Source organism: Sycon ciliatum, chromosome 7, assembly GCF_964019385.1.
Source record: "Sycon ciliatum chromosome 7, ocSycCili1.1, whole genome shotgun sequence".
Classification (NCBI taxonomy): domain Eukaryota; kingdom Metazoa; phylum Porifera; class Calcarea; order Leucosolenida; family Sycettidae; genus Sycon; species Sycon ciliatum.
The window spans coordinates 25,535,517-25,558,933 of NC_088649.1; the positions used below are offsets into that span (position 1 = coordinate 25,535,517).

A 23,417-nucleotide genomic window follows, 5' to 3' on the forward strand; every position below is an offset into this window, starting at 1 on the left:
AAAGCTCTGTCGCAATATTTAGTTCTGAAGTTTTAATGCGCCGTTAGTGGCAGAGCAGAGTGGACACGAAGAGTCGGTGAAGAAAGAAGGAGAGATGACAAGACGAGTCGGTGAAGAAGGAAGGGGAAAAGCAAGACACATCTGCAATATCTTTGTTTGATCAAAATGAGCTGAGCTGCTGATACGAAGCGTCGACCAAGCATCCCCGACTGGAGTGAATGCCCCAGCTGGCCTCTCGTTTGTCAGTGGTTGCCGATGGACGTGTTAGTATCACACTCACGACTACAAGTTTCCTGGTGTGCATCGACATCGGCATCAGTGGGGCCCCCCGCTGTCGATCCTGTTGACGGGCGGACAGGTCGGTGTGAATCCTGAACGGCAACCGAGCCTGTCGCGTTGGGGGATCTCGGCGGTGAGTCTCGCCTGGCCTGCATACATGGACATTGCAACATCATAATAATAAACAACATACATGTACTTTCCTTTGGCATCAGTATTCCGCGTAAGATTTTCGTCGCCTGTGTGGTGTGTTTCTCCACCAATGAGCGCGTACTATGATTATTTATCGCTGTTCTCACACTTTACCATTTTAGCAGCTTGCATATGCCATTGATATAATTATGTGGAAACGCGCACTTGCGCCATTTCTGGTGTATAAGAATGATCATTCCTCCATTATCATCATTATCATCCTCTACTGATGAGCTCCGACAGGGAGCGAAACAGCTGTCTAGAGGCGTGGAGCAATAATTATTATCTCTCAACGGAAGTGTCCTTGCTGGTGTCTGTATGGTTCGGCTGAAGAGCGCGTGGTTGTGATGAGTTGGGAATGCAATGAATTATCATTATTATAATTAGAAAGGAAAAGGACATAATTATGGAAACGAGTTAAGAGTAACTCTCCACCACTGTAACTAGACACTATATACAGTCAGAAAGTGCAACAACTAGGCACAAAACTGACAGAGTACTGAGACATTCGACGTCCTGACACCTAGCTTCAAAACATCTCCGTTGCGCTAACCGACAGCCTTCCAACTTCCAACTGTATATAGTATCTAGTTACAGTGGTGGAGAGTTACTCTTAACTCGTTTCCGTAATTAAGTCCTTTTCCTTTCTACTTTTATTATTGGCTCAATACCCGAGTTTCAAATTATTATTATTATTATTATTTTCACTAGTTTGAGGGAAAGAGACAAACGGGAAAAGTCTGAAGAAAAAATTGACTGTCACCACCAGGACTCGAACCAGGGACCCTCGCTTGTAGCTAGCGATGCTCTAACCACTGAACTATGGTCTAGTCGTCATCCCAGCAGAGACTGTTCAACATTTTCTTCAGACTTCGTAACTCACACTTCCTGTGAATCTACACAGGCGGGTGGGACGCAGCCCTCACTGTACCCACACACTTCACGTACACTCTAGCACACGGGGAGCCCCAAGTCATAAAATCTTCACTAGTTTGAGGGAAAGAGACAAACGGGAAAAGTCTGAAGAAAAAATTGACTGTCACCACCAGGACTCGAACCAGGGACCCTCGCTTGTAGCCAACGATGCTCTAACCACTGAGCTATGGTGTAGTCGTCATCCAAGCAGAGACCATTCAACGTTTTCTTCAGACTTCGTAACTCACACTTCCTGTGAATCCACATTATTATTATTATTATTATTATTATTATTATTATTATTATTATTATTATTATTATTATTATTATTATTATTCAACGCAATAAATAGAGTAAACTGCGCACTCAGTACAAACACCATAAGCAAAACTTGTTTTCATGTAAATAAAGAAGCTTGTTCCTAAACGTTTTCGTCGCCATCTCATCAGAGGATTACTGGCAAATCAACAAAAGCTCTTAACTCAATATATATACCTGATATCGTTGAATGGTGTAATATTTCTTCAGCTCTCATTTTATTGCTCTAGTTAGGGTCTAAATTATTACTTGCATTGTGCGTATATATATTGAGTTAAGAGCTTTTGTTGATTTGCCAGTAATCCTCTGATGAGATGGCGACGAAAACGTTTAGGAACAAGCTTCTTTATTTACATGAAAACAAGTTTTGCTTATGGTGTTTGTACTGAGTGCGCAGCTTACTCTATTTATTGCGTTGATTACATTTTTATCTCCACGGAAGCTTTTTAATTATTATTATTCTTATTATTTAAATTTTTAAATGGGCAATCCCCACAGGCGAATTGTATCATATTTGTTTATGAATGGCTGTTACGAGTAGATCTACTAACGGTTATATGTGTTTTTGTCCTAGTACTATTTTCGAGTGCTGGCTTCAGTGTTTAACAGTGTTCACGCCCCAGTTTGCTTGCAAGCAGAAGTTGCCTGGTAACTTTGTGTAGTCTACTTTCTCTATCTCCACTGCTCATTGCGTAACCAAACCGTGTATTTTCTCTGTTTCATGCCATGTTGCGTGTATGCGGTGGCTGCTGCAGTGTGCAAGTGTTTGAACCAGGGTCAGTGTGACGACAAAGGCAAATGCATCTGCCTGAAGGGATTCACCGGAGACAATTGCCAGAAGGGTAAGTAGAAGCAGGCGTCCATTACCCCAAGAGTTTGCAACTCTGTACATGGGGTCCGCGCGGCGGAATTCCAACATCACGTCAAAAATGACGTACACGTTCGTTGCGCTTGTACTACTCCCTGGTAAAAAGTAAGTAAATTATCGTATCCGTTCCCGAAGGGAACTCACGACGGCCGCTAACACCCGATAAACCCTAGCGGCAGATGCAGCGCCTAACGGTGGGGGTGAGTGGGTAAGTCTCACAACCACTGGCACAAGTGCCGACTCCCTGGTGCCGACTCCCTGGTGCCAAACAAAAAATCCAAGCACCGCGGAATGCAGAGTTTTGTCCTCTGTGTCTCAGTGGCATGACGTTATGTTGGAATTTCGCCGCGCAGTGGGCCTACAGCAGCCAGACAACCAGTTGCACACCCTTGGGGTTATGAACTTTTGGTAGAAGTGAATTTCCTTACCGATCTGAACACGTCTGCTTCTTTTTACATGTACATTTCACATTCCCATTTCTCTCGCATGTTTGTTACTATTGTAATAATGCATGGTTAGTACTCTTGGTTGGCATATTAAAGTTGCTGTCTCCGAAATGCTTTGAATTTGTTTACTTCAAGTGTTTCCTTTACATTGTATGCAATTCTCAAAGTATACCTTTCGTGTGAACATGGCCTCCCCTGACTGTGTGTAGGCTTTGGAGTTGTTCCGGTTGGCCCTGATTATGCAGGCCGTGTTCTAGTTTCTATTTTGAGTGAAAGTCGACAGAACAAGTATTCCGTTTCATCAAGCTCTTGCTAGGAATAAGAACATGTGCATCACCAAACCTGCTATTTTTGTGCGGTCGAAACGCTCATTCGTCCGCAATGAGTTACAATTTCCTGGTCAATTGTCCAGTCTCTTGCCTCTTGGAGCTGAATGGGAGCCTTGACCCTTGAGGGGTGGGGTATTCCAATAGATGTGGAAAACTCGGCCTCTAGCCGAGTCGCACGCAAACTGTACATGTTTTCCTCTTATACTAGTAAAATAAATAATTTGATAACCGCAATCAGTAATACAAGCTGGATCGACATTTGTGTACACTTTATTCATGCAATGTAAAACTGTGGAGACAATGTGCAATAAAACGATGAACATGTGAAGAAATTGTGTAGAGAAAAAAAAATGGAAAGGGATTCAAACAAGTTTTCGTACAACACTCATCAGGAATCTTCGTTGTACTAAAGGACACTGAAAACTAAATTGAACTTATAATAGAAAATCTAAGTTAGAGAAATAACACTAAGAACAACAGCAGTGATATTTACAACAACAACAAAGACCGAAGCGAGGGTTACCTAGAAAACAACCGTTACCTACACAACTTGCGGATCCTGGCTAACAGACTGTGCTTGCTCCGCCGTCGCTGGTGGCTGTGGTGGAGGAGGGTGGTCGTGGTGGCTCATCGGGCCGGCTTGTGTCGTCGCCTTTGCTACTGCCGTCAGTGGTTCCTTCGTCGGTGCACCCGGCGGCTTTGGCTGGGGAGGTGCCGCTTGCGGTCCCGGTCCCACTGCCTCCTCCTGATGCTCCGCCGTCGGCTCTTGCTGCGGTGGAGCTTGCCAGTGAAAGACCGCGAGCAACACCGGCAGTGGCGTTACCACTACAATTGCCAACCCCAAAAATCCCACCTTGCGTATCAGCAGCTCCCACACCATCACCAACATTGCAATCTACAGCAACCACAACTAATCCACCATCCAAGCCCGCTATTGAAAGACCAAGACGATCAACAGCCAACTACAACAAAAGCTACGAACTCAACGGACAAGGGCGTAAGGAGGGACGTGACAGCAGGGTGACGGCCGAGTCCCGTTCAATGGACCAAGTCAGGCGGGATAACAGAGAGAGCGCAGAGGAAGCGGATGATGGGACGGACGGTGAAGGGAGCAGAGAGTCGGAGAGCAACTATTGTAGTGATCGTGAGAGTGCCGGTGAGAATGTTAGTGTTGTGCGTAGGTTTCGGGGTAGCAAGTCTTCAGTGTACAATCATCTGTTGGCTAGTCCTGATTGTTACAATTCGTATTCCGACTCTTCTTTCACTGTATTGTGCCGTGGTCGTCATGGTTATGGACTACAGTGAAAAGTTTTGGAAGCCATCTGTCAGCGTCTGTATAAGCCTTATTTGTGTGTACAGAAAGATAGTATAATTGGGTAGAAATTGTTCAAGTAATGTGTCATGTTTGGTGCAGTCAAGCTTGGCCGTTAATGTTCTAGGTGTAATGTACTGCTGTTATTTGTTATCATTTTGTCCTTCCTTCTTTCTTTCTCTTCTTTGTTCATATTTCAGCTGCAAGTTTAGTGTTGGTACACACATTCGTCATTGCTCTCGCTTCCATTGTTAAAATTCACTTTTGTAAATTTCACTGCTGTTCTTCTTAGTGTTATTTCTCTAACTTAGATCTTCTATAAAAATTCAATTTTGTTTTCAGTGTCCTTTAGTACAACGAAGATTCCTGATGAGTGTTGTACGAAAACTTGTTTCAATCCCTTTCCTTTTTTTTCTCTCCACAATTTCTTCACATTTTCATCGTTTTATTGCACATTGTCTCCACAGTTTTACATTACATGAATAAAGTGTACACAAATGTCGATCCAGGCTTGTATTGCTGATTGCGGTTATCAAATTGTTGTCTCCTCGTCGTTTGTTCAAAATAAATAATAATAGATTGTTTTTCCCTCTGTCCACTTGTCTGTCCTTCTTGTGTCTGGCTAATCTCTGGCTGTTCTCCCTCTTTCTTGTGATATGCGATGCAGTTGTGTGCACACATCCCTGGGTGAAAAAGAACAAAGTATGCGAATGTAAACCCAGACTAAATGGACCTAACTGCACAGTAGGTAAGGGCTGAAGAAAGCTGCTGTAATATAGTATGTGCCAGCGTGTCAAAGAATGTATGACCCATGGGAACATACATGCCGTTATATTGTATTTGAAGCCAAAGATACACTTCCGAGTTTGTATGCCGGATTGCCCAACGTACTGTGACCTTAAAAGTGGCTGGAATTTTGTCCTATCCACGTGCAATAAATGATACAGTCATATGGGCATCAGTTGGATATACGTGGGAGTGTTGTAATCTGGCTGTTCATGTAGCTATGTACTGGTGGGTACAGTGTCATGATGAGCAAGATACATGTAACAAACTCGAGAATCCGATATGCTATGTTGTTCTGCCACTATTCGTTTGCTTTTGGAAAATATGTGCACCCAATCACTGCTGCAGCATGCAATTGCCTGAATAATGGTCAGTGTACTGAAGACGGCACCTGCGTCTGTCCGACCGGATTCCGGGGAGACCAATGTCAGGACAGTAAGTGTCTCTGTTTGGTTTTGTTTAGCTATAATTTTCTTCACCAGAAGTACAGGCAAAATCTGCCTTCTCACTGGGCGTGTTGCCACAGTTCTCGCAAAATGATGAAGATAGTGATAATGATAAGAAAAAGAGAAAGAGGAAAATGCCATCATGAACAAAGCCCAAAGAGAAGACGGAAACAAATCAATGAGGGTATCTGCAATGTGAAGTGAGTATGTAACACCACACCTGCACACATTCACTAAAAACACACACACATACACACACACACACACACACACACACACACACACACACACAAATACACACACACACACACACACACACACACACACACACAAAAATACACACCGGCACATGCACAATTACTCTACTCGAGCAGAGCAGTAGTGCTGGACTACAAGTATTGCTTTTCAGTAAACTCACAGTCAAAGCCGTTTTCTATTTTTTTTTAAGAACAATGGCTTTGCCACCTCTCTGTAGATGCTTGGAGCAAAAGGTTCCTTCCTAAGGGCATGCAGACTCCATTGTAGGAACTTCATATTCCACACAGTTAGTATCATAAAGTAATGCTAAAATGATGTGACGTTATTGGACTCATTTACCCACTGTTTACAGAAAAATGGGATTAATTGATTCCAGTGCGTTTGTCTCCCCAGCATTTGATCATAATGGTCCAGAATTCCAGAAAGAGAATTGAAATGTACTCACCGTAGTGTCGTGTATTACCGCCGAGCGTATTCCTGTGGAAGCCGATTTCAGGGCTAGGCTTCTATTCAGTATTCACATCAAGCTTCTATTCAAACCAGGTATTTATATGTGCGTCAACACTAAAACCAGGCTTGTGTGCCAACAGTGTATTCTGAAAATCAGACCTCTATTCAAAACAGGCTTCTATATGATAACCGCTATCAATAAAATTAGCTGAACCGACATTTTTGTATTTTATTCATGCAATGTAAAAAAAACGGTGGAGACGATGTGCAATAAAATGATGAAAATATGAAGAAATGGTGTGGAGAAAAAAATGGATTCAAACAAGTTTTCGTACAACACTCATCAGGATTCGTCGTTGTACTAAAGGACATTGAAACAAAATTGAACTCTTATAGAAAATCTAGGTTAGAGAAATAACACTAAGAACAACAGCAATGAAATTTACAAGTGTGAATTTTAACAATCAAAGCGAGAAATTAACAAACAAGAGAAAGAAAGAAGGAAGGACAAAGTGATAACACATACAAGCAGTACATTTCACCAAGAGTTCATGAAAACCAGAGTGTGCAGCTCGGATGGGTTGCTGTCACTGCAGAATTCCGTGATTACATCATTTTAGTGATGTAGCAGGATTCAAGCAGGTCTCTTTCTGCACAACTGCAGCTCAGTTGTACGCACTACGCCATTTCCCGCCTCAGATCTGGGCCAAATATGATGTAATCACGGAATTTCGCCGTGACAGACATCCATAGCAGAAAAGGCCCCAAGCTGCACACTCTGGTTTTCATGTACTCTTCATTCCACCTAGAACATTAACGGCCAAGCTTGGCTGAACCAAACACGACACGTTACTTGAACAATTTCAACCCAATTATACTATCTTTCTGTACACACAAATTTGGCTTATACAGACGCTGATAGATAGCTTCCAACACTTGTAAATTGTTTCAGTGAATAAAATACACAAATTTCGTTTCAGCTAATTTTTTTTATTGCGGTTATCAAATTATTGTCTCCCCGCCGTTTGCTTCCATATGAGATAGGCTTTAATACAAGACACTACGGTATATCATAATTAGTACAAGCCTTCATCCTGTTGGTAAAAGCGCATAAATTAATGAGAATGTCTGGGTGTGACTTTCACAGGCCCAAAATATAGAGAAGGATCCGTTACCCACTAGCAAAATAATGGGATTAACAGCTTTTCCTTATAGTGCTTCAACCTTGAAAATTTGAACACAAGTCGGACAGAAAGGGTTTTTTGGCCACCGTAATATTTTTCTCCTGTACCTGAGTATGTTGTAAATGTCTGTGTACTGTGCTGTGTTCAGATTTCAGGACAAAGTGCCTGGGTACGGACAAGGTGATGTACACCTGGACGGCTCTCGCCGGCTTGCCGTGTTATTCTGGCAGGTGCCCGAAGATAACCAGTTGGAGGAAAGCCAGAGACGCATGCAGTGATAGGGGATATCAGCTGGTCGACTTTAAAACCTTCACCTTGCTCGGCTCAAAGCTTGGTGTGAGTGGGTGCGTAAAGTCATTGCTCCACGAGATGATGGTGAACAGTAACAGCAGCCCGATCACGATATGGACATCATCCGAGTACAATCGTCGGCATATTATTTACAAGCAGGACAAGAACAAATCGGGTGGTGCAATATTTAGTGTTCATGGTTTCGGCCGTCACAATGTCATCTGCGAAGGTAAACAATTGCTTGTTTTAAAGCGATATCATTGGACGGGCAAATGGTGAGAATGCTGAGTAGCACACAGTGCATGCATGGACAGGATAGTATGTCCAATGATAATGACGGGACAGGAAAGTATGAAACAAAGAGACAACAAGAGTGCAGCCACCTGGGTTTCTCACATCAATGTCACACCTACCGTTATAGCCAGGGTCAGACCCACACATGCGTAACCAATTGATTTCACCTGCGAAGAAGCATTTCATGCGTATGCTTGTGTCATAACCCGGTGTTATACTACTCCCTTGGTAGAACCGCTGAATGGTTTGCAAATGTGACACGGTGCTGCTCTATGAAGTCTGGCGAGCCCCAGACCTGTGAACATTGAACTACTCACTAGCTCTGGGCACTTCCGTATCCAAGAGATCGGGTGTCATCAAGCACGATTTTAAATTCACAATAGCGAGAATTTTAGTTGTCTGAGGATTGCTTTGGGGGGCGTTCGTTTTTGATCTACAGGTTTGGGTAGAAACTACTTCTTTCGGTAGAGTTTTTCGTTTTTGGAAAAGAAATTCGACTCAAAAGGGTAAATTCTATTTTCTTCTACCGGCTCTACCGGGAAGAAGTTAGTTGAATCCGGTAGAAGTCGGTAGAGCTATGGGATTTCCAGCAAGCTCAAGGATTTGTACCCAACTCCATACAAAAAAGAAACATTTCACGTACACATCGTGTAAACTACTAAATCCGGTAGAACAGCGTTCGTACACTTGCCTCTACCATCTACCTCTATGGCCACACATTTTTATTTCTATGTTTCTTGTCACCCACGCGCATACGATTTAGGAGTCTGGAAGAAAAAAAGAAAAAAAAACTGTGCTGCACTGACTGTGCATGTGGGGACCAGCACACTCATGCACATGTACACAATGTGGCGTGGCCTGTGCGACACATGATGCCCGGTCGGCATTTGTTGTGCGCAGTCTAGCTGCACATGCACAGATTGTGATAGAAGCGCCTACCACATACTAGTTGCTAACTATGGATGCTGTTTTGCATGGTGTATTGGTGGATTTTAGTGTGAACAAAGGTCTAATAAACTTTTTTTATTCTTCGGTCATTTTGTATTTTTCCACCTCTCGCATACATTTTTAGATTTTCAGGTGACGAGGAACATAGAAATAAAACGTGTGGCCTATCGGTAGAGTGACTCTACTCTACTAGGTAGCTAAAAATGAACACAGCTTTGGCCTTGCTATTTGCACGAAACGCAGCGTTAAAGCAATAATGATGCCGCTTGTCTTAGTTCTCTTCCGCCTATTTTTGTTTCTACCCGCAACTGTATATGCCCTTTGTTTTGCAGCCCAATGGCTCCATGCCAACGATTCTGTATACGCCGCAGCAACTCCAGCACTCGGACCCAGCGTGACTGAGCAGTGCGCAGAGAACGCATGTCAGCAGTACGGACTTCGCCTCATAACCAAAGACTGGTTACAAGAACATGGCCATGTGTTAAGAGAACGCTGGCTAGAGAGATTGGCTTTAGATAAGTCCGACGGATTAGGTTACCACGTCGCGCCAATCCTGGTCAATGGTCAGTCCCTTTACAGAACAGTAAAATTTAGCAGACAACATGTGACGTTTAAGAACAAAACAAGCCATGAGGATGCCAAGATTCTCTGTGTCAGTAAGTGAGAGAATAATAAGTGACTGTCTTCTGCAATGGCTGTCCATGCACAAGCTGTGTGTTTGTCCCTGTTTGTGCCGCTAACGTGATGAAGATAGTTGTGCGTTTGTGTAAATGTGTCCCGTCGCTACGTGCACTGTATGAACAGGGCTTGTCCCAACGATGTGCCCACTTGCAATGTGCAAACATGTCGTCTCCCAGCATTTCTTGCACCCACGGTGAATCACAACATTGAGAACACTCCCAGAACTTAGATTCAGGCTGTGTTTCTTCTGTGTCTTCCCAGGGTAACTCCGAAGTCATTACAGCATGTTTTGATTCTAAGGTTTTGTTTGGCGCAATATCAGTTTGTGGCAGAGACGGGGGAGAATTTGCTCCCTGGATTCCAATTGCGAGGAATCAAAATGCATGACAAGCTGAAGTTCGACATGCCACCAGGGTTGAGATAATTTACAGACAACTTTTTGTTGTTGTCAAGAAACAGGGGGAATTCCCATGACTGTCACCACGTGAGGAGGTGAAAGTTTACTACTTGACGTAAAATCCCTGGCGAGGGCTGTAACCCTACTATTTGCCGACGGAGCTGAGAACTTTCCTATGCAAATAGACTTTTCGATTGCTCAATGCCTTTCAGGGAAAGGCGAGTTCCGAACATTTGAGCATTTGCAGTATGCACTGCACAGTAATACGGATGTATCTATCGTACAGCAAGAGCTCAGAAACCGTGTTGGAAGTGTTATGGTGTCATGCATCCCGTTCTATGGTACCGTGCCTTGCTGTAATGCTTCCATTCTATGGTACCGTGCCTTGCTGTCATGCATCCCGGTCTACGGTCCCGTGCCTTGCTGTCATGCATCCTGGTCTATGGTACCGTGCCTTGCTGTCATGCATCCCGTTCTATGGTACCGTGCCTTGCTGTCATGCATCCCGTTCTATGGTGCTGTGCCTTGCTGTCATGCATCCCGTTCTATGGTACCGTGCCTTGCTGTCATGCGTCCCGTTCTATGGTACCATGCCTTGCTGTCATGCTTCCGTTCTATGATACCGTGCCTTGCTGTCATGCATCCCGGTCTATGGTACCGTGCCTTGCTGCCATGCATCCCGGTCTATGGTACCGTGCCTTGCTGTCATGCATCCCGGTCTATGGTACCGTGCCTTGCTGTCATGCATCCCGTTCTATGGTACCGTGCCTTGCTGTCATGCATCCCGGTCTATGGTACCGTGGGTGTAAAAGCCCAAGAACAACTCATCTTGTTCCTTCAATTCTGCGTGACAGGTTTTTTTTAGATAAGCTATTATCCCCATTCTAGTGTTATAGCAGGGCTGCCACTTGCTCCGATTTTTTTTGGAAATCGTCCGATTTTTGATCCGCGGTCGGAAAAACCGACCGATTTTTGTTTTGAGCACTTTTTAGTCCAGTTGGCCATTCGGCGCTTCCAGGTCGCGTTTGTCCAGTCATTGTACATGTACATGTACATGTAGCTGTAAAATGCAAATGTGTTGACCGTTAAAAATGTGTTCTGGGACCCCAACAGCAAGCCATTTTCCTAAATATTTTCACCCGGGGGACCCCCCAGACCCCCGTCAGATTTTTCTCCCTCCAAGTGTGGCAGCCCTGTTATAGACTGCATAAGAGTAATCCGATATTGACTTTTATTGTCTTTTTCTGCACAGAGTCCTGTGGGAGCGGTGTTCTTGCACCAAGCATGAGTTGTGTATGTAACCGCACTATGTCCTACGGTGAAGAATGTGAAAAGGGTAAGACAGCAAGCCATTAGGTTTGTGTGCATGTGTGTGTATATGTGTGTATGTGTCTGTATGTGCGCATATGCATATCTGAATGTGTGTGTATGTGCGTGCTTGTGTGTGTATGTGTGTGTAGGTGCGTGTATGTGTGGGTAAGCGATTACAGGGGGCAAAGCCACCTGTCCGGTTGGTCCTTGTTTCACCGGACCACTTTTCGGGCCGAAGTTTCCTTTTCTCTTTCTAGAGAGCCGATGGGAGTTCAGCGATCGATTGGGCGCAGTACCATGTGCATTATGTACACAGCACCGTCTAGGGAGACCTGCATGTACTGTGCCTTATATGTAGGGCTCTCAGGGACAGACTGGCGGCACAGGGTTTTTTTTGCTTCATGTTGATCGAGAGTCGGAGATGGCTGCGAAAACCTTGAAGGCATCTGTTCCTGAGATTTCTTATATTCCCATAGCCAGCAATGTTTTTAGTTTCCAAAACAATTGTGCGAGGAAACGAAGCCTGTAATGTGCGCTTCTAAGCCCTAACGGCACAATCTTGGCTTTCCTAGATTATGATAAGGGTGCAGGTTCAGTGCTTTGCCACACGACTGTCTATTCTTCCGGCCACAAACTCCACATTAGAGAGGTTATTCCGTGCATTTCGCCACCTGAAGACGTCACAAGGCCGTCTCCATCATCTGATGGTTTTGCAGTATCATCAAGACGGACGAGAAAAAAGTACTTTCTCCAAGTTTAGGTGATACCATCTTAACTGCAAGTTTTAAAAGGTAAAATGTCCAACTGAGACCAGTCCAAAAGTGGTCGCTACCGCCCTGCATTAGGTTTTTGTTGTTTTTATCAGAACACACACCTTCCAGAGGAAGGGATGAACACTAACAAGAAGCCGTCCCTACATCCCCTGTGTCTTGTTTGTGTTCTTGAGCTTTGAAATGTGATTGGCTACTTATACTAATGTTCCAGAAGGTTCTAGAATTTCGTCGGCAACCGGTTTTCGTAGATTGCTTATTGGTTAGGGACTTAGAACATGGCTGCAGGTTGCCGAACTTCTGTTCCCTTCCTTTCTTCTTTATTGTTGCTTCTTTACTCTCTTTGCGTTCCAAGTGTGTATAGAATATTTCTTCTGTGACGATTATTTGTAAAACTAGAAAGTGAGTGCTTTGACTTGAGTTTGTGCGTGATTGCCTCCGGGGGCCACTTACTACACAGTGACCTCCTGTGCATTATTTCTGCGTAACTCACTCCATGCATGTGCTTTTTTCCCTGCCTGTTGCAGCATGCAAGTGCTTGAACCAAGGTGAGTGTGATAACAAAGGTGAATGCAGCTGCCCTAGGGGATTCACCGGCCACCATTGCCAACTCGGTAAGTAGAAGTGAATTCGTTTTACTCATTTCATATGGCTGGCGTGGGATTTTCAGAGCGTACATCCATGTAAAAGTGGGCTCCCCTTTACCTTACGTGTATGGGTAGGCTTCGCGGTAGTTTTAACAGGGGTGACAGAGAACTAGGACATGCATACTGGTCTTTTTGAGTGCTCGCTTGAAATAGGAGTGTTGGGGTGACACGAATATTCTAAATCGTACCGAATATTCTGTAAACGAATTGAATAAGTATCGCCGAAGTAGCACCAACCTCTTCTTCAAATTGGATACCGGATATTCTATAGTTTGTTTGTTCTCACATCACTAAAGAATATGTAGACAGTTCTGTCTGGTTCAGCCTTGTGAGCCATAGTCCCCTTTCCCAGCATGCCAACCACCGCATTCTACTGCCATGTACTTGAGGTTACTCAAAATTTCAGAAATTTTCGGTGCTCAATATTTTCGGTATGAGGGCAACAGGCTAGGTTAGGTGGACAGAAAGTTTCGGTACAGAGCAGCAGTTCCCTATTGGATTATGTGTGTTAGTGTTTGTTTGGTGTCTTGAAATTTTACGTATGAAACAGACGCACCGAAAGTACCGAAAATAAAAGTACACAGAAAATTTGTGAAATTACAGCACCCTAATAGAGAGGTTCGACACTACGTAAAGCTGAGCAACTTTACGTTAGTGGTACATATTTAGGACTCTCTAGCCAGGTCGACCCGGTCATACACTGCCGTGTTCCAAGCTGCCAAGGGCAGGTACGTGATTCGAAAACTCCATAAGGCGGAACACAGGTCCTCATGCAGTGGGACTCTCCATTCATCGACTAATTATGTTGTATGGAACCTCTCTAATGTTGTAAGCTATAACCTCACACGGACCTAGTCAATGACTGCAATATTAGGCTGTGTTTACATGAAAATGCACGGCCAGTTTTCCATTTTCGGTCCCGCATTTCTTCTTTCGTTTTCGTGTGTTTACATGATCAATGCTGATCCGAGGTGGTCTCCGTTTGTATCGTTTTCGCGCTTCTACACGGGAGCAAAGGATCCGCAAACGTTCGTCATGTGCCAAGTGTTGTCGTGGAAGCACCAATCACACTCCAGGAATAGGCCACAAAACAACACTCGTCACATGACGAAAATTGTAAAAACAATTTTTTGGATTGCCGGATCCGTGTAAACGGCCGAAAACGAAACAAACGTGACGAAAAACGAGGCCAGCATACCGTTTCGACTGTTTACACACTCAAATTTATCCTGCAGAACAATTTCGTTTTCAAATTCTTCCACCTTGGCCAGCGTTTTGGTTTTCTTCCATTTTGGTCTACAACTTTTACGTTTTGCTCTTCGTACCGTGTAAATGAACCATGCATCCGAAAGGATTTTGTTGCGTTTTCACCCCCAGCTTTGTCGTGTAAACGCAGCCTTACTTGCACATGCAAAATGTCCAAAACCAAAACACAATGTATTCCGATCTGAACCGAATGCTTCGAATTGTTATCCAAAGGAACAATTCCAGAATATTCAGAATTCGTTTCACTCCTAAATGACACAACAAAAAAGCACGAACAGTTCACAGTTCAGGAGTAGCACAAATTGCTATTTTGGAGTGTGGCCGGAGAACTGTCGTCTGCAAGTGCTCTGGTTTGGTCTGGTTTTGTCAAATGAAAAACCTATTACCACCCTCTGTCTTAAGTTGGTCATGTCACGTTGTGCTTCTGTCGTCATTTTGTTTGTTAGCAAAGTTTCAATTGTCTGAGTGTGCCGCAGAGCAGTGATGGTAATTTCTACTGATAGCACTGATTTGTAAACTGCTGCTTGTCATTCCTGCTTTAAGAGTGCTTACCTTCCAGCAGCAATTCTATCTTTTGGAAGAAGGCCATTATGATCGAAACCCAGATTTATCCAAGTTTCCCTGGCCCAGCCAGGCCATTATGATCGAAACCCAGATTTATCCAAGTTTCCCTGGCCCAGCCAGGCCATTATGATCGAAACCCAGATTTATCCAAGGTTCCCTTGTCCAGCCTCTTTTACTTTATACATATTATGATTGTCTTTAGTCTGCCTGACTCCGTTTCCGGCTGATTCACTCTCTCCTCTTCTTCCTCTTCGGTCTGTGCTATGTGATGGATGCAGTTGTGTGCGAGGAACCCTGGGTGAAAAAGAGCAAAGTGTGTGAATGTCAACCAGGACTAGATAGACCCAACTGCACAGAAGGTAAGGGCTAAAGAAAGCTACTGTAATATGCCTGCGTGTCAAATAATGTATGATCCATGGGTTCATGCATGCTGGAATGTTGTATTCGGAGTCGAGAAGAAGAAAAAAACTTCTATGTCGTCATGCCAGTTCCTCCAACCAATTCTACCTCTTTATTCTATTCATGTGGAATAAATAATGCATATATATGGGGAGTTGGTCACTCTCATGAGTTGAGCTATTTTGTTGTCAAGAGTTAATTTAACGTCTCCATGTTATCATGTTCAAGGACATGTCAAGAACCCGCTTTTCTGTTCCTCTCTTTGTGCTTTTTTTGAAAATGCGTGAATATTCCCAATCACTGCTGCAGCATGTAATTGCTTGAATGACGGTCAGTGCACTGACGATGGCAGTTGCAACTGCCGGAACGGTTTCCATGGAGACAAGTGTCAGCATAGTGAGTATTATGCTGTATGAAGTGAAATCCAGTGTGCTGGCATATTTCTGTGAAATGTGGGAATACATGTACACATTAAAGAGACGTTGGTTTTTTATCTACAGGTTTGGGTAGAAACTATTTCTTTCGGTAGAGGCGTTCGTTTCTTCTTCTCAAAAGGGTGGGTTCTACTTTCCTCTGCCGGCTCTACAAGGAAAAGTTGGTTGAAGCCGGTAGAAGTTGGTAGAGCTACGTTTGCTGTGCATATTTCTGTGAAATGTGGGAATACCTGTACACATTAACGGGGCGTTCGTTTATTGATCTACAAGTTTGGGTAGAAACTATTTCTTTCGGTAGAGGCGTTCGTTTCTTCTAGTCAAAACTTCAAGTCAAAAGTGTGGATTCTACTTTCCTCTACCGGCTCTACCAGGAAAAAGTTGGTGGAAACCGGTAGAAGTTAGTAGTGCTACGGTATTTCCGACAAGATCAAGGATTTGTACACCTCCATACGGAATAGAAACATTTCACGTACATATCGTGTAAACTAATAAATCCGGTAGAATAGCGTTCGTCCACTTACCTCTACCTTCTTCCTCTATCGGTAGAGTGACTCTACTTTACCAGGTAGCTAAAATTGAACGCAGTTTATAGCTGAGAGCTATTAGAATGGATATGCTAAGGTCTGATCCTTCCAACAAGGCCAAGATGATGAAAGTCTATCAAGGTGAAATGAGAGGGCAAAATGTAATGTTTCGTCCTGAACTGTGGGTCAAACGATACCCGGAGAGAAAGTGCACTGGCAAGTCAGTTTGCTGGAGGAAATGGAGCTAAATGGGCGAGTGGTATTTGCATAGGTATATAATTTTCAATTGAACTATGCTACCGCTGCTCAGGAAGTGTACATCTTGTTTATGTGTGCTTTCTACTTCACCTGACTGTGCCTTGCATGTGTAATGTGTTATGTTCAGCTTTCAAGACAAAGTGCCTGGGTACAGATAACGCAACGTACACCTGGATGGCTCTCGCCAGCTTGCCGTGTCATCCACACCTCGACGGTGACAGCTGCCAGAAGAAAACGAACTTGACGCATGCTCGCCAGATGTGCACAAGAAGAGGATACAACGTGGTAGACCATGATTCCTTCACCAATCAGACGCTTGGTGTGCGCGACTGCATGGAAGCATTGCTCAACGAGATGGTGACGAGCTCTTACAGCAACCCTACTTCAATATGGACATCGTTCGTGAAGGATGACCAACATCTCATATACCAGCAGGGCAAGAACAGTTTGACTAAAGAATTGTATGATAGTGATGGAACAAGCCATCATGATGTCATCTGCGAAGGTAGGCTGTTGGATTGTGATCAAATGAACCCGTGAGAGAGATGCTCAGTAGCCAGCAACCATTGGGTAGAAAGTAATACTATGCATGGTTAGCATTTTACCATTCACGCGATTTGCGACGGTCGGCCTGTACCCGTTTGTTGTGTGTGTAGAAATGGTTAGCATTTAACCGTTCGCTCTAAATCCAACCGTACTCGTACCCAACACCCAAAATACCATTGGTTTGGTACCGTTTCGACGATAAAAAGCTCTGTTTAGCGGAAGAACGAAACGGTAGGATTCCAACTAGGGTACGTCACAAGTCGATCGTTGTGTCAGAAACCGAAATGCTAACCAGTGTCTTGAAATCACACACAAAATGGTACAGGCCGACGTACGGTCGAAGTGAATGTGAATGGTAAAATGCTAACCATGTCTATTGACAGGGCTAGAGGACTGACACAGAGAGGCGATGCCAAGAGTGATTACAACCTTCATTTAGATTTCCCACTCCAATGGGAAAACCTACCCATCTAGCCGGAGTCGGACCCAGACGCGAGTTACCAATTCACCCCATCTGCTAAGAAACAGTTCATGTCTATGCTTGTGTCATAACCCGGCATAACGGTGACAACTGGGACGTTCATGAATTATTCTTTGCATATTTTGTTCCATTTGTTCGTTAGAAAAATATCATGTTGTCGTATGCATCTACGCCGGAACATACCATCAGCCAGTCCGGACATGTGAACTATGTATTGAAAGTTTTCGTTCCCTTCTTCTCAAAACACTACAGGATAAGAAGGAAATAAACTAAGGGCATGTTTGATTGGTGAATCCGGATTCAGATTAGAGTCACTGGAGCAGTCAGAACACCAGTTACCAATCAAACAGAACGGCGAATATTTTTGCCTGAAATATTGTAGAACTCACGATAGCTCACCATGCCGCGAACTTCAAAATTTACACAGACTTCAAAGATGTTCACATTGCTCAACATGCGAAGGCAAAACAAACTTGAAAAGCAACTACAACCGGAGAAGAAGCTTCGAAGACAGCCAAAAAATAAATCATGGATGTGGGGACCGCCGTGTAATGTGCAAAATCACACTTAGACCTCCATGTACATCACCACGCCCTTTCGTAATCACTGGCATGCCAAAATCTATTCGAATGAAAACAAAAAAACGAAACTCATTGCGTAGTCATGTCAGGTTCTCATTGGGCTTTGCAACAAGCTCTGGCTGCTCCAGCCTCTGGGGTCGGAGTGGTCAGAACATGTTCTGAACACTCCAAACCTAGAGCAGACCAGTGCAGACCAATCAAACGCCCCTGTTCAAAACGCCCCTGTTCTGGATCCGACCAATCAAACACGCCCCAAGAGACTACAACTATAAAGATACAAAGTTAATTTGTTCATCACATTATTATGTCGGCATCGTACGTTTTATTCATAGCTTGGTTAAAACTTCTTTCTCCGGGACTGCTTTAAGTGCAGTTGCGCTCGGTGAAAATAGACCCAAAGTGCAAAGCTGGCTGCCCTGGATCAGTTCTGATTACATCATTGTATTGTACATGCGTACGCGGCCACATTTGTCCCAATTCCACGGCGTCAATGGCCGCGCAAGTTGAAGGCACTAAATCTGCACGCTGGGCCGGGTCTCACCGAGAGCAACTGTACTGGGTAGAACCACTGGGGTGGTTTGCAACAGTGGCGTACTGCTGGTCACTGAGGTCTGCCCAGCCACATGCAGCTTTAGGTATAGCCAGCATGCTGCTCATCGAGATGTTTGAGTAGCGGCAACCTTCCTTCTTTGTATGCATAGAACATTTTTTTTCACTTTAACCTCTCGCCCCGGTTTTTGACATCGTTCTCCTTGTGTGTGTGTGTGTGTGTGTGTGTGTGTGTGTGTGTGTGTGTGTGTGTGTGTGTGTGTGTGTGTGTGTATGTGTGTGTGTGTGTGTGTGTGTGTGTGTGTGTGTGTGTGTGTAAGTGTGTGTGTGTGTGTGTGTGCCCGGCAAATACTCAGGGTAGGGCTGAAACGATCACTGCAAAGCGGTTATCGATTACCTTCTTTTTTTAGTTCATTGCTCTGACACTGCCATCAGACAAGGTTTCATTGAGTACGACTATAGAGCCCAGGGCAGCCGTTATTCGAGTATATTTCATTACTAATGTACCTATTATCTGCCCACTACTGTATGTGCCCTTGTCCTGCAGCCAAGTGGCTCCATTACAACGACTCGGTATACGCCGCAGCCACGCCATCACTGAAACCCAACGTGACTGAGCAGTTTGCAGAGGAGGCATGTCAGGAGTACGGACTTCACCTCATAACCTATGACTGGCTGCAAGCACATGGCCATGTATTAAGAGAGCGCTGGCTAGATAGATTGGCTCTTCGGCACGCACCTTACCACGTCACACCAATCCGAGTGAATGGCAACTCCCATTACATAACTGTAACGTTTAGAAATCGCAGTAATCCATTTCAAAATTCCACAATTAATCGCCACGCCAAAATCCTCTGTGTCAGTAAGTGATGATTATATTTTAGAGTGGTTTTATCAATGGCTGTCCCTGTGGAAGCAATATTTTATTCATCTGTGTCTGCAACCAACATAACGAAATAGCATATCATGTTGGTTGCGGACACAGAGGAATAAAACATTGCTTCATTTGCCCCTTTAATTTGCCTTATAAATGAAACACCTCATACCAACAAATGTTTCAGGAAGATTCCCAACCAAAATCACTGTTGCAGAGCGATTTCTTGGGTACTACCGGCCGGTGAGAAGGCATGCAATCTGTCATTATGAAAATGCCTTGAGTGTCAACAGGTTTCGTCCAAACATATCTGTGCCATCATGACTTATACAAACATGCATTGTGGCAATGCAGATTGGGACAACAGTAATTGTGCCAGTATAATTATCATATGCCAACATCTACTATGCCAATGTCTGCTGTGCCGAAATATAACTATGATGTAACACCCACAGCACACCTACCTCCTCGACCCAGTCACTCAGTGTGGGATTTCTGAATGTGTGTAGTGTTCGGCGGAAGGTAGCAGAAGTTCAAACGTTCATCTCAACACGAGGCATTCACGTTCTCATGATAGCCAAGACATGGTTGACCCCGGATGTGTCCGATCAGGAGTTGTCCATCCCGCACTTCGAGCTATACAGAAGAGAAAGACCTGATCAGCGAGGTGGCGGAGTTGCTGTGTATTGTCACGAGTCACTGGCTTTACGACAACGGGCCGATTTACAGTGCGAGCTAGAGATGCTGTGGCTGGAGATTCTAGCCCCTGGTCGACATGGAACGCTCCTCGGCTGCTGTTATCGGCCGCCAAATAGTTCTGCTGCCTACTGGACCACACTGGATCAGAACGTTGAGCAAGCTGTTCAGGGATGTCAGCAGTCCACTGTGGCGACTTCAATGTTGATTTTAGCAATCCAACTTCTCCATCTGCATCCCCTTTGTACAACATACTTTCCCACTTCAATCTCTGCAATTATGTTACATCTCCAACTCGAGTCACGGCAACATCATCCACAATGCTAGATTTGTTTCTCTCATCATCCCCTTTGGATGGTACCTGTGCAGCAATACACTTAGACATAAGTGATCACTTTGCTGTGCTGGCCCGGTTGAGCATTCACACACACTGTAGAGCATGCAGATTCTTCAACCTTGTACCTGTTGCATTGTAGTCTAGAGCCTGTGTCACTGTAGCTTGGTGTGTTAAAACCTGTACAGTAATAAGACTAGTATCCTTTGCATGTGAAGTTCGAACCTACCTTTTTCCAGAAGCTTTCCTTTTTTTCTTTACTTTCTTCCAATACATGTCTTCTGATTGGCCGAATCTGTGCCATCTCTCTATCTCCTGATTGGTCTAAACCGTTGCTCGTTGTTATGTGAAACCTGAACTCTCTTAGTCTTGGCACATATAAAAAGCTCTGTCTCTGAAGAAAGATCATCCTTCATTTCTTCAACCACTTCTCCTTGCTCTGGTGAGACTTGTTGGTTGTTGTGTGCCCAACCACTTGGGCCACGCTACAACTGGTGGCAGCGGTGGATGTTTCGTGTTTTTTTTTCATGCTATGTTTTTGTTGTTGTGACAATGTGAAGTGATTCCTGGTTCGGAATGGCCCAAGCACAGCCTAACCAGCAAGTACCGCCGGCCCAGCCGCCCCGTCCGGGCTAGCCAGTTCAGGCAGCTCAGCCAGCCCAGCCAGTTCAGCCAGCACAGCCAGTTCAGCCCGCCCAGCCAGTGCAGCCAGCCCAGCCAGTTCAGCCCGCCCAGCCAGTTCAGCCCGCCCAGCCAGTTCAGCCCGCCCAGCCAGCTCCCGTTCGACCCATCCGGCCATGGGCAACTCCGGAACGTTTTGATGGTGGAGCAGCCTCGGACTGGACTACTTGGCGTGACCACTTCACTCAAGTTTGCCTGGTTAATGAGTGGACGCCGCAGGACCAGGCACAGTACATCCCGTTGTACTTGATAGATAATGCGCGTTGCTACTACCAGTCGCTTCCTGTCGCGACACGCCAGGATGTTCAGCAATTACTGGTAGCTCTGGAGGGTCGGTTTGCTCCACCCGTCAGGACCGACCTCCACAGAGCGGAATTGAAGGCCAGACGACAGCGAGGTGAGGAGGCGTTGTCTGATTACTGCGAGGTGATTCGCCGATTGTCTCGCAGAGCGTACCCTACCTTGCCAAACCTCGTGCAGGACCAGCTGGCATGTGACCAATTCATTGAAGGTCTGGACAGCAGAGAGTTGCGCATGGAGGTACGTCGCCAAGACCCCCGAACTCTTGACCAGGCACTGCAGCAAGGACTTCGAGCACTTGCCATACTCCAAGCGGACGCTACTACTAGTGCGTCTCAGCCAGTGGCCGCGGCTGTCTGTGCTGCCAGGGAAGATCGTTTGGATGCCTTATTAGTAAGGATGGAACGATTGGAAACCGCTCTGTCATCTTTGCAGCGACCGCAGCAGCAACCCCAGCAGCAACCCCAACAACAGCGCCGCTGTTACCATTGTGGGAGTGCCGAACATCTGATGGCGTACTGCCCGACTGCACCTCCACCCCGGGGACAACGTCAGCGCCCTTCGGGAAACGGCCGGGAGTTGGCATAGAGGGTCCAGAGTCAGCTCCAAACCACCATGGCCCGGAAGTGCTGCCCGCCGCGCCTTCCGATGTAGTATGCCATTCCGTTGCTGTTGACAGTTGCCAGTATGTTATCGGCAAAGTAAGTTCAATATGCACAACTGATGTCCACATGTTAGTTGATTCTGGAAGTTCGATTTCGTTTGTCAGCTCAGCATTCTATCAACAACATAAGCATATAAAATTAAACAAAATTTCTACATCAGTCCGAAGTGTTGATGGCAGTGGCGTGACTGTGGAAGGAGCGGTGGATGTGCAGCTAGAGTTTGGCAGCCTCCAACTTCAGCACACTATGGTAGTTGCGAACATTGAGCCTGACGTACTATTAGGCATAGACTTCCTCCGTAGGCACGGTTGTATTATGGATCTGGGACAAGGCTGTCTGCGCTTGAGCAATCAGACCCTTCCATTAACACAGGGAGTTGGGCCCAAGCACCTTTCATGTCAGAGAGTGGAAACAGACCCCATTCCAGTGCAATTGGCTGAATCTGTTGTTCTACAGGGCTATTCTCAGTTGATAACGCAAGGTAGATTACGTGACACTGAGTTTATGTCTCCATCGTGCGGAATGGTAGAGCCAACAGAGTCGTTCGTAGATAAATTTTGTGTCAGTGCAGCTAGAGTGGTCACGACCGTGAGTGAGAACAGTACTGTTCCTGTCAGGTTGCAGAACCTGCTACCACGGCCTGTCACTATAAACAAGGGTACAGTTGTTGGCATGTTCGAATCTTGCTTTGTTGAGAAAGCCGCAGAAGCCGCGGATGAGCCTGATTGTACTGCTGAAAGCTGTAATGCTGCTGATATGTGTTCTGACCCTGTTGAGTTGTTTGACCTTAGTCATCTCGATACAGAAGAGGCAGCAGCCGTCAGGTCTCTTCTCTCGGAGTTCAGCGACATAATTTCAACGGGAGCAATGGATCTTGGCTCTACCGGTGTTGCCAAACACGACATCGAGACCACTAGCAGCCAGCCTATTCGCCAAGCCCCTAGACGATTGCCGCTTCACCATGCCAATGAGGTTCGTGAACATGTTGAGCAGCTTTTAGCTGAGGGTTTAGTCGATCCTTCCAACAGTCCTTGGGCAGCCCCTATTGTTGTTGTTCGGAAGCTTGATGGAGCTATTAGACTATGTGTCGATTATCGCAAACTCAATGCTGTAACTGTCAGAGACGCATTCCCCATTCCGCGG

The 23,417-nt window shown here is 45.1% G+C and overlaps 1 protein-coding gene across 1 annotated transcript in view; it reads left to right on the forward strand.

Annotated features, from left to right (window-relative positions):
* Nucleotides 1–23,417, forward strand: part of LOC135821221 (neurogenic locus Notch protein-like) — a 44,553-nt gene that overhangs the window by 4,364 nt on the left and 16,772 nt on the right. The window contains exons 2-12 of the mRNA XM_065334285.1: nucleotides 2,460–2,546; nucleotides 5,327–5,407; nucleotides 5,794–5,880; nucleotides 7,932–8,303; nucleotides 9,649–9,972; nucleotides 11,647–11,730; nucleotides 13,003–13,089; nucleotides 15,231–15,311; nucleotides 15,661–15,747; nucleotides 16,695–17,072; nucleotides 19,272–19,586. Coding sequence (XP_065190357.1) covers nucleotides 2,460–2,546; nucleotides 5,327–5,407; nucleotides 5,794–5,880; nucleotides 7,932–8,303; nucleotides 9,649–9,972; nucleotides 11,647–11,730; nucleotides 13,003–13,089; nucleotides 15,231–15,311; nucleotides 15,661–15,747; nucleotides 16,695–17,072; nucleotides 19,272–19,586 — 1,983 coding nt within the window. The remainder of the gene's footprint in view (nucleotides 1–2,459; nucleotides 2,547–5,326; nucleotides 5,408–5,793; nucleotides 5,881–7,931; nucleotides 8,304–9,648; nucleotides 9,973–11,646; nucleotides 11,731–13,002; nucleotides 13,090–15,230; nucleotides 15,312–15,660; nucleotides 15,748–16,694; nucleotides 17,073–19,271; nucleotides 19,587–23,417) is intronic.